The sequence below is a fragment of the Chelon labrosus genome (assembly GCF_963514085.1).
Source record: "Chelon labrosus genome assembly, chromosome: 8".
NCBI classification, from domain to species: Eukaryota; Metazoa; Chordata; class Actinopteri; order Mugiliformes; family Mugilidae; genus Chelon; species Chelon labrosus.
Genome location: NC_140358.1, coordinates 17,396,246 through 17,411,723, shown reverse-complemented (window position 1 = coordinate 17,411,723; position 15,478 = coordinate 17,396,246). Strand labels below are relative to the sequence as shown.

The 15,478-nt window shown below is 42.8% G+C and overlaps 1 protein-coding gene across 1 annotated transcript in view; it reads right to left on the bottom strand.

Moving 5' to 3' along the window:
• Positions 1-15,189, bottom strand: part of unc5a (unc-5 netrin receptor A) — a 130,337-nt gene extending 115,148 nt beyond the window's left edge. Inside the window, exon 1 of the mRNA XM_084549642.1 lies at positions 14,563-15,189. Coding sequence (XP_084405768.1) covers positions 14,563-14,659 — 97 coding nt within the window. The 5' untranslated portion in view covers positions 14,660-15,189. The remainder of the gene's footprint in view (positions 1-14,562) is intronic.
• Positions 15,190-15,478: the final 289 nt, after the last annotated feature.

Below are 15,478 nucleotides of genomic sequence, written 5' to 3'. Positions count from 1 at the left end.
CATACAGGCATTCTTAGTACGCACGCAGGAACAGAATTAACAATGGGAAAATCTTTCTTCTCAAAAGGGAAGGGAGAAATTATATTTCTGACAGAGGATCTACAATTTATTTCATGAGTCAGTCTTGGAGAAAAAAAGAAAAAGAAAAAAAAGAGAGACATGAAAGGTAGTTTGAGTACTTCCTGCAGCTGAAACTGTCAGTCAGTTTCTCTCTTAGTTTGCGGCTATACGTGCGGTTTCAAACAACAAGAATTAGCAGCCTTTAATCCAATTAATTTGGGACGCAACAGCCAATGACAGTAAAATATGTGCGCGGATAGCAAAAAGACAAGATTAGCGACTGTAGTTTAAAAATACACTCGTTGCTGACATGCTTCATCGTGGTCTTAAAGTGTTTAGTGCCTACACTAGAAAAACACGCTATCAGTTGTTAAACACATTTAATTTGCCTCCCAGTGACTCCTTTACAGCAACCAAGATTGAACGAAGATCAAGACGGCGCGCTCCTGCTGCTTCACTCATACTTTCCCTTGCCAAAAAACAGAATCGTCATTTTAGATTGATTAGCAATGATAAAGCAAATTTGCATACAATGGGAATTAATTCAAAAGCGAGTCATTATCAGGAAAAAAATATTCAGTTCAGACAGTTGAGTTCATTAATTTCCATAAGCCACAAATTATTCTTGGCAACATTTCGTTTTGTTGTTATTCTGCGTATGGTTTTGTTTGGTTAACACGCTCACCTTTTGGATTCAACCTCATGAATAAAACAACGCAGAAAAAGGATAACACTATAAATCTAAATTTTAATATTTTTACCAGCCAAACGCGTCAAGAGATGACAGTTACATGTGTGTGAATGCGCCTGTGTGTGTCTTTCTCTACGTCTCCGCGTGCAGGCATGTGTTTGCTGTGCTATTCATTCAGCACATTTTTTTTTGTTGTCGAAGGAACTGCCAGCTTAGCTTCAAGCACATCACCCTATAATTGTTCCTTGGTTCATATCTGTCATGACACTTCTATAGGTCTGCAGCCACTGTCACAAACCACAGCCTGCAGCCCTAATGGGGTCGCTCTATTTTTTCCTTCTGTATCTCATACAACCAGCCTTTGTTCTTTGTTCCTCATAGCACAATCTGGAGATGCCATTAGTGGGGAGGAAGACAGTGATGTTTAGTGACAGCCAACGACTCCTCTGGTCAAGAAAGTGCCCTAGAGTCATCGGAGTGTCACACACGCCCCTCCACTCCGACTCAACACAGCCCCGGCTCCCCTAGTTCACCTTTGTTCTAGCTATCTGAAAAGCAGAAAGCTAATTGTGTGACAGGGGTCGGGGCGGGCAGCGCCTACGACAGGCTGAGTTGTGCCGCTGCGTAACGCTGCCAGCACTTCTTGTCAAACACACTGTAGAAGAATTCAGCAAAAAAGAAAAAAAAAAAGAAGAAATTAGGCGAGAGGGGGAGGCTCTCATTTTGCTGCAAGTGGCAGTTTTTGTCTTTGTGCTCTGTTCATGACTATTGTCATCACATTTAGGGCTGAGCTCAAAAACATGCAGAAATTCTGCGAGCGGCTGGGTAGGATGATAAGAGAGAAGCTACACGGCCTGTTTGGAGCTGATAACTCAGACTCAGCATAAATCAAACACCTTCTGGCGATTCAAATAATTTGTACAGTTGGGCATCATGTGTTGAGAGGGGATTGAAGAATTCAGAGTAAGGAAAGATCATGCCTCAGTGCCCCAAAATGAAATGATGCAGACTTGTCAAATTACATCTTCCGAGTGAAATGCTTATGCTGTGATTTGCCAGCATACTATGCGACACATTTATCTATAGATTAAGTGCAACTCCAGAGTCTCCAACTTCTTCCAACTACTGAGCGTTTAGTGATGTAAACCAATTTCGTTCACGCCTAGAATGAGTGAAGTGACTCCTCCGTGGTTGTTTAACACATCCAAGGCAAGCACTCCATTAGCTTGTGGTTCATTTGTGGAAAGTATCATGTGGAGATGACATCAAAACCACTCTATAGGCAGTTAATGGGTTTACTTGGCTGCTTCATACTTGTGGGACCTCGGGCCCTACTGTTTGCTTTAGGCGCCGGCAATTTCCAACAGGCTGTGGAGGCTCTGCATCAATGCTGGCTTAACACAAAATGGCAGTCTGTTACAGAGGGCGGGCACAGACAATGCTTTAGTTTAGTTTGGAAAAAAGTCAAAACAGGAATCTCAGCCCGTGTGTGCTACTTATCTCAATGCCGGAAATGTGTTCTGCTGACTATCTGAAGTCTAATTTGCCGTTTTCCGAGGATAAGGCTGACACGGAATAGCAGACAAAAATCCAAATGATCCACCGTCAGCCTCTCAGACTCCTCTAATGACTGAGGAAAGCTAAGGTGTGCCGTTGATTAATGTATTAGAATCCGAGAAGTAGGAGAAGCTTGATAACAGGGAGCTCTAAAGCGAGAGCAAAGAAAAAAGCGCCTTTACTTGTTATCCAAGTAAAAAAAAAAAAAAAAAAAAAAAACATAGTACTGGTTTGTTTCACAATTTCATCTTGATCCTTCGAATGCGAGTTTGGGACAAATCCTTCTGGACAGGGACTCTGTAGCAGAGTGCACTAAGATAAAAGACTTTTTTTTGAGCAGCATGTGATCTTCTTAAAATTATTACTCTTTTCTGTGTTAAGGCTTGGAATTTCACCAGAAACGTTTCTCCAGGAAAAAGAAGTTTAACAGTGACATTTTCCACAACAACCTGACTCACACAGAAAAAGTTATTATTTAAATAATACTATGGGGGGGGGGGAATGGCAGAGCAAAGCCACATGCAGACCGAGAAATTAGAAAATAAGCCAAATTGCGTTTGGCTTTGTGATGATTCACTGTGAAACCAATCTGTCCCAAGTTTTCAATTTGGTAATTGAAGAACCAGGAATATGATTTCAGCAAAAGTACGATCTCTCAATTCTCACAATGGCACTCCGATCAGACGTTTAGGAGGGTGATTCAGGGACATGGCCTGAAATCTGGCTCCGAGAACATTGAAAGAAAGAAAATAAGATGAATCACACAAACACTCTCAACTGAGGAGCGGTGGCAACAATGGGAAAGGTTACTCAGTAGCAAACAAAGTCTAACACATAGTAACATCTTTTTTTTTTGCTTTGGTGAGAAGTGTGAGGCAAGTGCACACACTTACCACACACTGTGTAAACTTAGCAAAATATAAAGAATATAGAAAAGGATTATCAAAAGCTCTCAATGAGGAAATGCAAACATGGTGCAACGTTATATGTAACAAACAGATTGAAATACTGCACTGCCGGGTTCAAGGTAAGAGTAGATGATTTTTGCTGTGTCTGTGTATAGTATGTAGATGTGTTGCTATGGGAAAAATAATAATAAAATAAGCGGAAGCAAGGCTTTAATTTAACAAACCCAGCAAGAGGGTAGGGAAGGGGTCATAAATAACAGCGAGTACGGGATAATAGTGTTCTCTTTACCGTTTCCTTATAAGACACTAATAAGGAAAGAGAAAGGTAATAAGACTCTCGGAAGGGTGCAGCCCAGAGCAAGTTGGTCACCCCCACACCCCCCAGAGAGAGAGAGACTTCTCATTGTGGATTAATGTGCTTTTTTTAAAGTTGTCACGCCCGGAGGAGATTAAGGGGACCTGGTTGTCTCTCCCTGCCCATGCAGCGCCACATCAGTTCGGCCCAGTGGAGCCCCCTGGTGCCATATGGCCCAGATCAGAGGAACATGGCGCACAAAAAAAAATATAAAAAAATCTTGGCAAGACTCGTGTAGCATACCCCTACGACTAAATAAAAAGTAGTTCAGGGAACAGATTAAATAAACAGATGGGGATGCATAGTCACTTTACTTCTGAAGGTTGATAATTACCAACACAAAAGTCAACATCTGGTGTTTCTTGAGGACTAACAAATTGTGCGTGAGTGTCTGAAACACTCCAGTGAAGATGAAGGACTTTTGTAATACTTGCCTGTGCTGGCTTCTGACTAGACAGAGAGAGGAAGATACTTTCCTCTTCGATTACATTACAACTGGGGACACATTAGAAGACCTTTGAAATTGAAACTCAGAAATCCAAGCTCCAAACTGCCTGTGAGTCATAAATGTTCTCACGCAGTATTTTTTCTAAGCAAGGACACCGTCTTGCACGGTTACATAGGAAAGACGCACATTCTGCTGATTCTTGACATGTCATCAGGAGCAAGGATTTCACAGAGCTTCATCTTGACACAGATCAAAACAGCCGTGGAGGAATGCAGCACGGCTCCGTCTCAACTCGCCAGCGACTACTGTCATCGTAGCCGCGTTCGCAGCAGTTGGCAGACTCACTGATTCAGGGTGGCTGGAAATGCTGCTCAGTATTCATGATTAAAAACAACACCATCAGATCAATGAAGACAGACATTTGGCGACATTTTGTGACCACTCCTGGGATGACTCTTTGATCACCGCACCTCGTAGGACTTGTTCGGGGCATGTGCAGATGTCTGAGCAGGCTGCAAACATCAAAATTTAGCTAATCATTTATCAGGGGCTTAAAACCAAATGCATGAGTCCCACCGCGCTTCAGACCTGGTGTACACCCACTGACTTTTCAGATCGAATTACAAAGCAAAATCTGCAATAACAGAGTTGGCTAATGCTCAAGTTTGTTTTGCATATTGAATTAGAAGTAAAAAGTTGCTTTGGTCACTCAAAAATTAAGAATGGATGAAGTCATTAGTGGAGCTGTTAACAATATCGTATGAACCGAGCTTTGTCAGAGGCAAGCATACATTCAATCACTGCTTGAAATTGGACACCACCTCACATTCATTAAGCGGCAGACACATCGAACAAATAACTCCTTATAATCTTGTTTATTGGTCACCAGATGTCTGCCCGCCCCGACTGCATGTTAGGCAAATTAATTAAAAGAACAAATTGAACTGAGCTTTGTTGTTTTAGCCGAATGTGTCAAACAGTGCCAACTCTCAAAGGAAGCGGCGGCAAAATTGCAATCAATAATCTGTAAAAGCACTTTCGAGTCCATAAACATAGCAGAAAATACACATTATTCAGTGTCCAATTAAGTTAAAGTAGCATCTGTTAGGTTAGAGTGGAGGCAGCATGGTGACATCATCCTGTCTGTTTAACAGAGGAGCCGACTGCAGTGGATCTTCTATCCGCCCACGCGAAATTTTCAAGCTGATGTCAATAACTATCAAACAAATTGACTGCACCCAGCAGACTTAACCCGCGACCCGTGTGCTAACGAAAGGTGTATCAACTTACTGTACACAAGCCTGAAGCGGTTTAATTAAAAATAAATGAGTTGAAAAAAAAAACTGCCTTGGCCAACGGGCACTGCTTCACATGCTTCATCACTACAAGATCGACCTGTTTGGCAACATCTTTGGCCTTGTATGACGGAATTCACAAAAATATTCCGTTACCAAAAGACTGCACATGACCTGAAGAGCTTGAGAAAATGTTACACTGTGAAAGGATTTCCATCATTATAAACACCTGACGATTATAGAGCAGGGGAGGCCACATATTTTTTGGCACGTTTAGAAAAATGGCGTTGTCCCTTTAAAGGGGAACTACTGTTTTTTACAACCTGGACCTTATTTCTGGCATATAATACAATCATTTACTCACCCATATAACTTTGGTGTTATTTGGAGTCCTTTGGAAGATATATTTAGCTCCAGTGGAGAGCCGTGTATATCCATATAGTGGGAGTGACTGGGGCACCGAAACGCAGCCTCTAAATAACGCATCATCTGCCACGAAACTCGTTCATTTCACCAATATTTTGTTATTGTACACTAGTGCTATTTCCACACTCGGTAACTCCGGACTCAACGGGGAATAGCACTAGCGTATGACAACAAAATATTGGTGAAATGAACGTGTTTCACGGCAAATAATCCCTTATTTGGAGGCTGTGTTTCGGCGCCCCAGTCACTCCCACTATATGGATATACGCAGATCTAAATACTTCCCAAAGGACCACAAATGGTAGAAAGACAGTAGCCTTGAGTTGTTGTTGTTGATGTTGTGCATGGCTGTGGATGCGTGCCGCTGAACTGAGGGCATGTTGCAATAAAAAAGTGATGTACCCGCACCACCTTCGCCATCGACATGTTGGGCACCACTGTCATAGAGCAAACTTTATCCATTGATGAGAACCATGAGGAAAAAGTTGAAAGCAAAGGAAAAATATAGTACGAGGACCTCGAGTAGAGACTTGTCAACCAAATACTACTGTCTATATATTAAATATACTGCAAGCACAGTTCAAAATACCAATATGGCCGAGTGTGAAAAGGCCTGGTTTGCCAGATTCATTTTTTGTACGTTTTCTTACCAAGATTCTGAGTCGGGGCATAAATTTAATGTCACATGTCTCAGAAAATGTCATATAATTGCAGGTAGCCATAGGAAAACTGTGCATATTAGTAATTCCCAGAGCTCTACATAATTTAAACTTCTTTTATTTATTTTTTTTTAAATTTAACAGCTGATTCCCTTAGGCCTGATTAAACATTTACAAATGTCAGTTTTTAAATGGATTATAGTGAGTTGTGTCTCTCTAAGAGAATAGTACATATTGGATCTTGTTGGCTGCCAACTTGTAATTGAGCAAGTCCAATATGGGGATTTAATGATACAGTAAATAGTGCTAAGTGCAGTCCAATAAAAAAAAAATAAAAAAAAAAGCCTACTGAATGCCACAAGGAGGAAGAGGACATGATGAACTAGTATGGTTCACAATTAAAAGAATGTCTTAAGTGGCCCGTGATTGGCTCTTGATTAGCTGGAAAATAATTACTCACTATAATTATGAAAAGCCTTACCAAAACAACCCAAAGTTTATGTCTATCTTCCAATAACCAGTTACTCTATATTGTAAGAGTCTATATCTCTAATATCAATAAACCATCAGTATTAATTCTGTCTGGAACGCAAGACTGTAAATCAGTAGATAATTAACACAATGTCAGAGCAGAGCTGCTTTGCAGTCATCTTTTAAAATGCAAGCATTAGTGAGAAAAAGGTACTGGAATGCTCTTTGATTCAACATGAATGCATTGTCAGTGGACATTTAAATCCATACAAACCATAATCAAGTGCAAGACGTGCCGTAAAACGGGAGCATCTAGCCTCAGCGGTAGCGGTGTTGTCATGATTAATTCTATCGGAGTAAGGACTTGAATGCATTTTTCTGTGAGCCTCGTGTTCCTGATGGCCTTGCCAAGAAATCTGCTGCTTAGCTTTAAGCTTTGAATCTGTAATGTTCAGACCTCATTTCACATCAGGAAATGGTACGTTTGAGAAAAACAATAACGGAGGGGCCTACATAGATCAGAGAGGCTGTTCTCTCGCCGCTACACATTTAAGGTGGATAATAAATGGTTCATGTTTTGTGGGAATCAACTGGCAAAGCGAAACATCGGAATGATTTCTGGAGATGACTTCAGGTATGAGTGTAAAAAGAAGGCAGCTTAAAGGCGGCTATCTGATCTTTTGGTTTCTTTACGTGTCTATAAGTAAAGAGAAGACTGCACAAAAGAGTGTAAAAAGGTGACAAGAATAACATTAGTACTGTTGTATCAATACTGAATTATTAACAAGCTCACTGATAAACCCAGCGTAGTCTAACCTTACATTATACAACATGCTGTCTGGGCTTGAATGTGCTCCGAAAGTCAGCGCTCTGTTGACTCAGTTGAATTGCTTGCCTAAGGCATCGGTGCCTGGACACATACACATAATTAGGAAAGGTCACTGTGCCTCCTGTCTTGTCAACAAAATCACTTCAAGATGACAAATTCTGGCTCTGGCTGAGCCAGACCTCCCTCAAATACCCTTGCCAATCACGCGCCGGCAGGGCTGTCTGGGTAGCCTTAGGTGATTTCTAATTATGTCTTTTACATGCCATGCTAAAGAGGGGAAAGCATAACAATGAGCCATACATTCGGTTGGATGTGTGTGGCAAAAAGAGCTGATGAAAAATGAAAAAAAATGTCTCTTTAATAATACAAGGCATTTTTGAAATGTATAGTTTACTTGCAGATGTATACAAAATAAAAATACAAATAGGGTAAATTACTTACTATGTTCATTTAATCCTCAACCAGCCAACTAAACCAGGGCCTTAGAAAAGATTTCTTTGTGGATGTTCAGGTCAGAAGACTGTAAAGGCTATTCTCAAAGCTTCTTTTATCTTTCTTAAAGTAGCTCATAGTGGATCTTATAGTAGTATTCTCTGGGTAATAGTCCTGTTGTAGAAACCTGTTGTGTTTCAGTTTCTGGTATTTAGCGGAATCTGTCCATCCATGCAGTGCCATGCCTGTTTTTCCTCCTTCATGCTTAACCCATCATTCTAATCAACCGTTTCTCCCCCTCCCTCAAATAAACATTTGGTGATTGCGGCCAGAGAGCTCAATTTCAACTTCATCTGTCCACGGTGTTTGTCACCAAATCCAGATGTTGCTTTGCATACTGAAAGTACTAAAGGTAGTTCTTCCTGCGTCTAGACCCTGCTCGTGCATCAATGCTGCACAGAAGAAAGGTGCACCACCGCTCCTGTGTGAGCTGCTCCTCTTTTGCAGTCTTAAGGGGTTTTTGTTTCACTTTCTCTTCCCAGCAAAGATTTTTGTTCACACCAAATCTATTTTTCTAGCATTCCTCCTTGCTTTGCAGGCTTCAATTGGTTTTATTTTCAGATGCTCAGGCAGTTTCACAGAGACGACTGCTGAGTGTTACCACAAGCTATGAAAAGTTTATCAAGCTCTGGGAATGACATCAGCCGACAATTCCTAACGACTACTCTTACTCTTTTCTATGTGCCCAAAAAAGTCAATAAAAGCCTAAAGAGTTAATGAAATTCAGAGACTGTAACAAGTTCCTGAAGCAAAAAGTACATCTGAACATTCAGAAGAAAGCCTGTTTATTATAATGTGTTTTCAGCTGGGGTTTTATTTCCTTCCTTTCAATTCAAAAACCAACTAAATAAGTAACCTGCCACAGACCAATCCACAGACTTTTGGATATATCTGTGCCTGCCAGACACACACAAAGGAGCTTTAATGAAATAAAAGGAGGATTTTACACAGTAAGATTAAACTAATCAAATCTTTCAAATGCCAGCTCACATCAAATGACCTTCACACCGTTTCAGAGTTCCTTTCCCACCTCATCCACTGTATGATGAAGTGGAAGTGGCTTTCACATCACTCCCTGGTGGCCTTACTAAGGAACTATTAATCTATGGCTCTCCATATTGCATTCAGATCTGCCTTCCCCAGCCACCACCTGGCCTGAAGTAAAGGCCAAGAGCGGACCCAGAGGACTGGACAAGCTCTTATTATGAGCTACACCAAGACACCTCTGGGTTTCTAAGCACTTCCTCTGACGGTGACTGATGGCCAATTAACCATTTGGAAAGAGTATTGATCACCGGGAGAAGGGAAAGGCCCTGAAAACATCTTCTAACACACCACTATTCTCACTGTACAAAGCGAGCAGCCAGACAGTACATCATGCACACTAAAAACAAACTAAAGAACGCATTATCACACAATACTCTCAAGACCAGTCTCCAGAGGAAGGGTTTATAGAAGTGTCTTTGACATACATCACTCACTCGCCTACACTGACTCAGATGCATCTGAAACACGTGTTACCTAGGGACACCTTGCATTTACTTTCACTCTGGTGGTCTGAATGAAGTCCAATCTCCACGGAGAGCTGTTTGAAATCAAACAAATCTGAACCTGATGGTATCTGTGATGACTGGTCAACAATCCGAGCAACACTATTAATACACAAATGCAATTTATCTTCTCGGTGCTACGCTTCTGTATAAACTGTCCGTCAGTTTGGTGAAGACAGTTTGTCCGACCACTCTCTTTACATCTCGTCTGCGCTGCCGACAGCTGGTACTGATGACACTAGAACAGAGGTCAAAGTCAGGGATTGAAGCGCTTGCGCAGTGTGGACTCCAAGCTAGGCTAGCCAAGACCAAAGCCGTCCACCATACCGGTTTTCTAGTTAGCAATATCAGCAAAGTCATGGCAGAGAGAATGTGGGGAGCAGCACAACGCCCTTTGGCAGCCTTAGCATCTTGTAGTGCAATTCACTTCCAGGAAATCAACCATAACCTTCACTTGTCCCATGTTTTGCTGAGGTGCATTTTTTTTTCCCAGCATGAGAACACGTTAGCATCAAAGGTGGAAAGTCAAATTTGAATGTTCTTCCTCTCCATGACAGTGTAAAAGCCTAGCGAGCAAACCAAAAGTGAGAGCAAGATAGAACATTCGATTAGACCCTCTGGGGAAAGTCTGTGGACTCAGCTCAGCAAGCGCATCCCAATATCTCACTGGTGGAGGATGGCTACCAGCAAAAGCGACACAACAGGAGAGATTGAAGGCACTCTCCCAACTGCTGATACACTGTGAGATACTGTGACCTTCTGTAAATTATCATCCGGGTTTCCGTTGAGACTCAGGGTAAACTCATCCCACATCAGAGGTGAAAGGTCAGGTTTACGCTACCTAGATAGGAAAGCACAGATAGCGGCTGTGCTTTTCAGAAAGGAAACAGCCCAACTTCAACCCTTAAGCGCTCTCACATAGACCTGAATCATAGAAATGGGGTAATTGAAACAAAAGGGCAGAGTTTGACAGAGATGTAGTGCCTTCGCTGGGCCTCTGCACAGGCTGCAGAAAATAACACCCAACTCCTCCCCTCTACAAGGTTCATCCTCCATGTGTCCTCGGCAACGCCTGTGTCCTTCCTTTGCTCCTCAAGATAGCCATTTGCAAATGATAAGTGCAGGGACATAGCCCTCTGAAAGATAAGGTGGCTGGGCATTTGTCACCAACTGGAGCGTGCTCCCCTACTGCTTAAAGATGACCTGTGTTGACATGCCCCGTTTACCTTTTATTCATTTATTCTGAACTATTATCTCCGCCTTCATTAATCACCATAACTCAAGCTAAAGAAATTACTTTTCAGGACTTGGGACAGGAAGAATATTAACTCAATTCATCTGTATTCTTTCACACAAACAATGAAAGATATTTAAGTCTGCACTGCAAATAAGCAATTCAACTCACTCTATCATTGTAATATCGTACACACATTTATAAACATTTTGTGAGCAGCACAAAATAAAATTGATAACAAGCATTTGTAGTCTTGATGAGTGAAATCATTTTAATATTTTACAGCTCTCTGTGTAATTGCCTCCCCTGCATGATATGTCCTTGCATTTGTGCATCATGCTAATTCACTGCGCGAGCATCAGCAGCTGAGAGAATAAATAATTTTAAGTAAAACTTCCCTCCCCCACCGTTCAAGTCTTCCGGTTGTCTGCATCATTTGAATTCATCTCCTATGACTAGGGGGAACAAAAACTCTTTCTGGTTGTAACTTATCACTTCCCCATGAAAGACCATATCCCTGCAAAGACATGGCGATCATTTGCCATGCATTAGCTATGGGACAAAAATGAAGTGGTTTTAAATTCCTTTGACCAGAAGGCAATTTCCCCCAATAAATTATGTTAATTTCGGCTTTCGTTCCCCTTATCGCATTCTTTAGTGAGTCAATGAGGAGAGACAAAACTGGCTGCGAGAAAGACAACTCTGGGATGATTCACAGTAGAGTGATGAGAGACGTCTGGCAAAAGAATCCCTCATATCACTCTACTAAGAAAGGGGAACTCACAAATTACAGTATTATGCAATAGATTTCTGCAAGTTGTCTCTTAATGGCCAACTCCTTGCATCATCACAAGGCTTACACCCCATGGAAATTGCTCTGAGGTGACTGTTCACAGAAGTAGGAAGGTGCCTGATACCAAATCCCAAGCTCCCTCGCTGAACCAGACAACAATTGCTTGGCAACGCTCTCACTGGGCAGAGGAAAAAACAAACCAAAAAAAAAATAAAAAAATACAGGATTCTTACTCTCTCTGCATGGATAGTTGGGTTTTTGATGCTCGTTTCTGGAGGAAGTAACAAGAGACTAGCCAACAGACCAAAGATTAAATCAATTGTATACAACACAAGCAACAGGAGATGGAATAATCTGCACATATAAACTTTACATACTCACGCACAGAACAGAAATGAAAGCACGCAAATCCTTGTGGAAACAGCCGTCCGCACACACCCACACACACAGAAACGCACACACGCATTTTGCATACTGAAAACATCAAGTGGTGTGCACACGCAGGCAAAGCAGAACAGTTCTTTGTTCCTGAGGCTGAAAGCTGAAAGCTTACCTACCCCCTCTGTCCGGGCCGTCAGATCACTCACAACACAGTGAAAGGGAAAGTGCTCAGCTTGCTCAAACCTAGATTGACAGCCTTACCTTTATTACTGACTGAGTTGTGTTTCCCTGCTGGAAAAAAAGACAGGCCAGCTTTGATACGGACGAATGCGAAGTCAGCGCCTTGCCTCTCTAAACAGGATAGCTCGACTGATCTCAGCTGAGACTGTCCCAGCCATGATGTAGGAAGAATTGGCAACCAAATTACCTTCAGGTCCATTTCTGGAACTCAGTTTGCCCTATAAAAGTAGCCTCTGAGCTGTGAGGGGTGTTTATAAGGATGCTTGTACTGGCCTAACATGACAGGGAGCGACAGAGTGAATTAAGGAGAAGGGGTCTGGGAGGAAATGTAATGCTAATAGAATTTTTTTTACAATTATCATCTTTTTTTTTTGAACCGGATATATTGTATTAAGGGGCCACGAGAGGGCTGTGAGCATATCCCGTGTAAGCACTAAATGACGGGCAGGGAAACACCCCGAGCAGATATCCAGTCCGTTACAAAGCAAACAAAGAGACAGCATCACACCTGTGGGAATTTGGTCTTAAAAATCGACCTACAACCGCAGGTCCCGGGCTGTGGGAGGAAGCCAGGGCACGCAGAGGAAACCAAGTGAACACAGCTCCACAGCAAACCGAAGTGGCCGGTAACATCTTGCTGTGAGGCAACAACGCTGAACCACTCAACCGCCACACCACTCATATAACCCAGCACCCCAATCAAAATACATCAGTTTCAGCATGCATCATGAAATTACTTGTAAATACCACCACGCTGCTACTTACTTAGCTTGATATATGAGGTCCCTGGAGCATGATTGTTTATTTAATCCTAATATATTCATAATTATGCACTAATTAATGCAAGAGAAAGGCCCTCTAAATTCATCATCTCGGTGTCCTGGAGCAGGAGACACAATTACAGCAACTTTACCATGTTTGCCTTCCGTCCACAGCAAGGTTAACAGTTCGGAAACAAGCGCGAGGCAAATGACGTGTGAAATTCTGGTGTTCTGGATACTCACCAGCGGCTTCCAGCTGTGCGGTGTGGCGAGGGCGACATTTAGAAGCAGGGGGAATGAGGTTTTAAGAGAATAGTGCATTATGGAGGACAATGAAACGGTGGGCACTGATCAAATAGCTAATCTGAACTCTAGATGGCTGGTTTGATCGCGCAGACTGGATATTACGGGTGAAATCTGCAGATTAGTGTGTTTGATTGCTGGAGAAAAATAGAAATGGCCTGTTATGAGGGTAATACTAAAAATCTAATAGACTATCTCATAGTCTAGCTGTTAAACGGCTTATATATTGCTACTGGGGGAAACTTGTCTTCAGTGCACTTCCGCTGGCCTCACTGTTGGTGGCGATTGTTTTGTGCATCAAAGCACATTTGCATGCAATCTGGAGCGTCTGACCAAGAGGCTAGCTACATCATAAAATGTAACTCATCAGTGCGAGTAGGTCGTCTACCAACTCAGTAAAGCTGTCACCGTTCTGCAAATGCAGCAGGAATGAGTGCTGGCCGGAGTGAGCAACGTGGAGTTGAGAGGGGGGGAGTTTGCAGCCAAAGCAGAGAAACCGCTTAGATGGACGAACGACGGATGCATAACCCCATACCTACCTACCCACACAGCTCGTGGATAACAAAAAAAACACGCTGAATTATGTGACAGGATGAAAGCAGCGCAGTGACAGCGAGCGCCGGCTTTTATTGCCCCCCTTGCCCGTCTGTTCAATCACCTCTTGCGGCGCAGGTTGGCTTCCTCTCGAGCAGGTGTAGCCCCTCAACTTACAGTCACGACAGCGGGGATAAAATACACGCAATAAACTTCTCCGCGCCGCGTGGTGTAAATGTATAAGCGGCAGAAGAAAGGCTGCTGACATGTGGCTCAAGTTTTAACCTTGGTGGACGGGTTCTGAGCCGCAGACCCTCTCCGTTGTAACCTTGAAGGTGCGGGCTAATTGACTGTTAGTGCTAGCAAATTATAGAACAATAACCACTGCCAACAACGTGCTCCGTCACGCGCCCCTGCAATTCCATAAAAAAAATAAATATATATATAATAAAAAAATAAACACCAGAAAAACAACTTGTCGCGTTAAGCCTTTCTTGTTGTGTGTTTTCAGTGACAAGAAAAAAATTAATTAAAAAAATAAAAAATTAACCGAAAGCGTAAATTTAATAACTCACCACCGGCACAGGTGAAGCCAGCAAACACGAGCCAGAGCACGAGGAAGGTAGCGCTGAACCCACAGCGGACAAAGGGGCCCAGAAGTAAGAAGGGCATCTTCGTTTTTGTTTTTCTTGTATCACTCAAGTTTCAAAATGCAGGGAGCGGAGGAGAGACGCTGGCACGCCGAGCTTTCTTATTGAGGTCCGAAGAGTGTCCTCTGTGGCACTTAACGCCTTATTTTCTCACAACGCCCAAGTCTGTTCCTCAGCACATATCCTCCTGCCGTACCGTGGCCATCAGTATCCCGCTGTCGTGCGTCTTCGTTGCTCAGAACAACGCATCACAGGTGTGGTAAATAAACTGCTGCCTCGCTCGCCGCCGCGGGTTTCTCGTCTGCTACTGTAGCTCACTGTATACGTCTCTCCAAAATAATAATAATAGAAAAAAATAATGTAATAGAAAAAAAAGCCCGCTATCCGTTCACAACTCTCCCTCTGTCACTTGAGCCGAGGAAGGGGAGCCAGTTTCTGCCGCTTCCCGTCACTTTTGCAGCCTTTCGCGCAGGAAACAATGCCTTCTCCAGACGCGAAAACGGCGAGAATTGGCATCGGAGGAGGAACATCTGCTTGCACAGCAATGCTGGAGTGCTGAGAGTCAGGGAAGGTGTACGCTGCGATGATCGGAGGAGCAAAACCAGGAGCGGATCGCGGCTGCTCGCTGGGAACGGAGCGTCCTGTGCGCGCCAAACTCCTCTCTCCTCTTTCTTAGGGAAACATTTCCATATCTCGAATGCGCGCAACCAACCACACGCAGGCAGTGCACGTTAAGCATGGGAAACATTTCATGCCCGCATGCTTGTTTTTCATATCTGCTCCCTTACATGAAAATGATGGATATATGACATTCTGCACCCTGCATGGCAGGAATCGCATC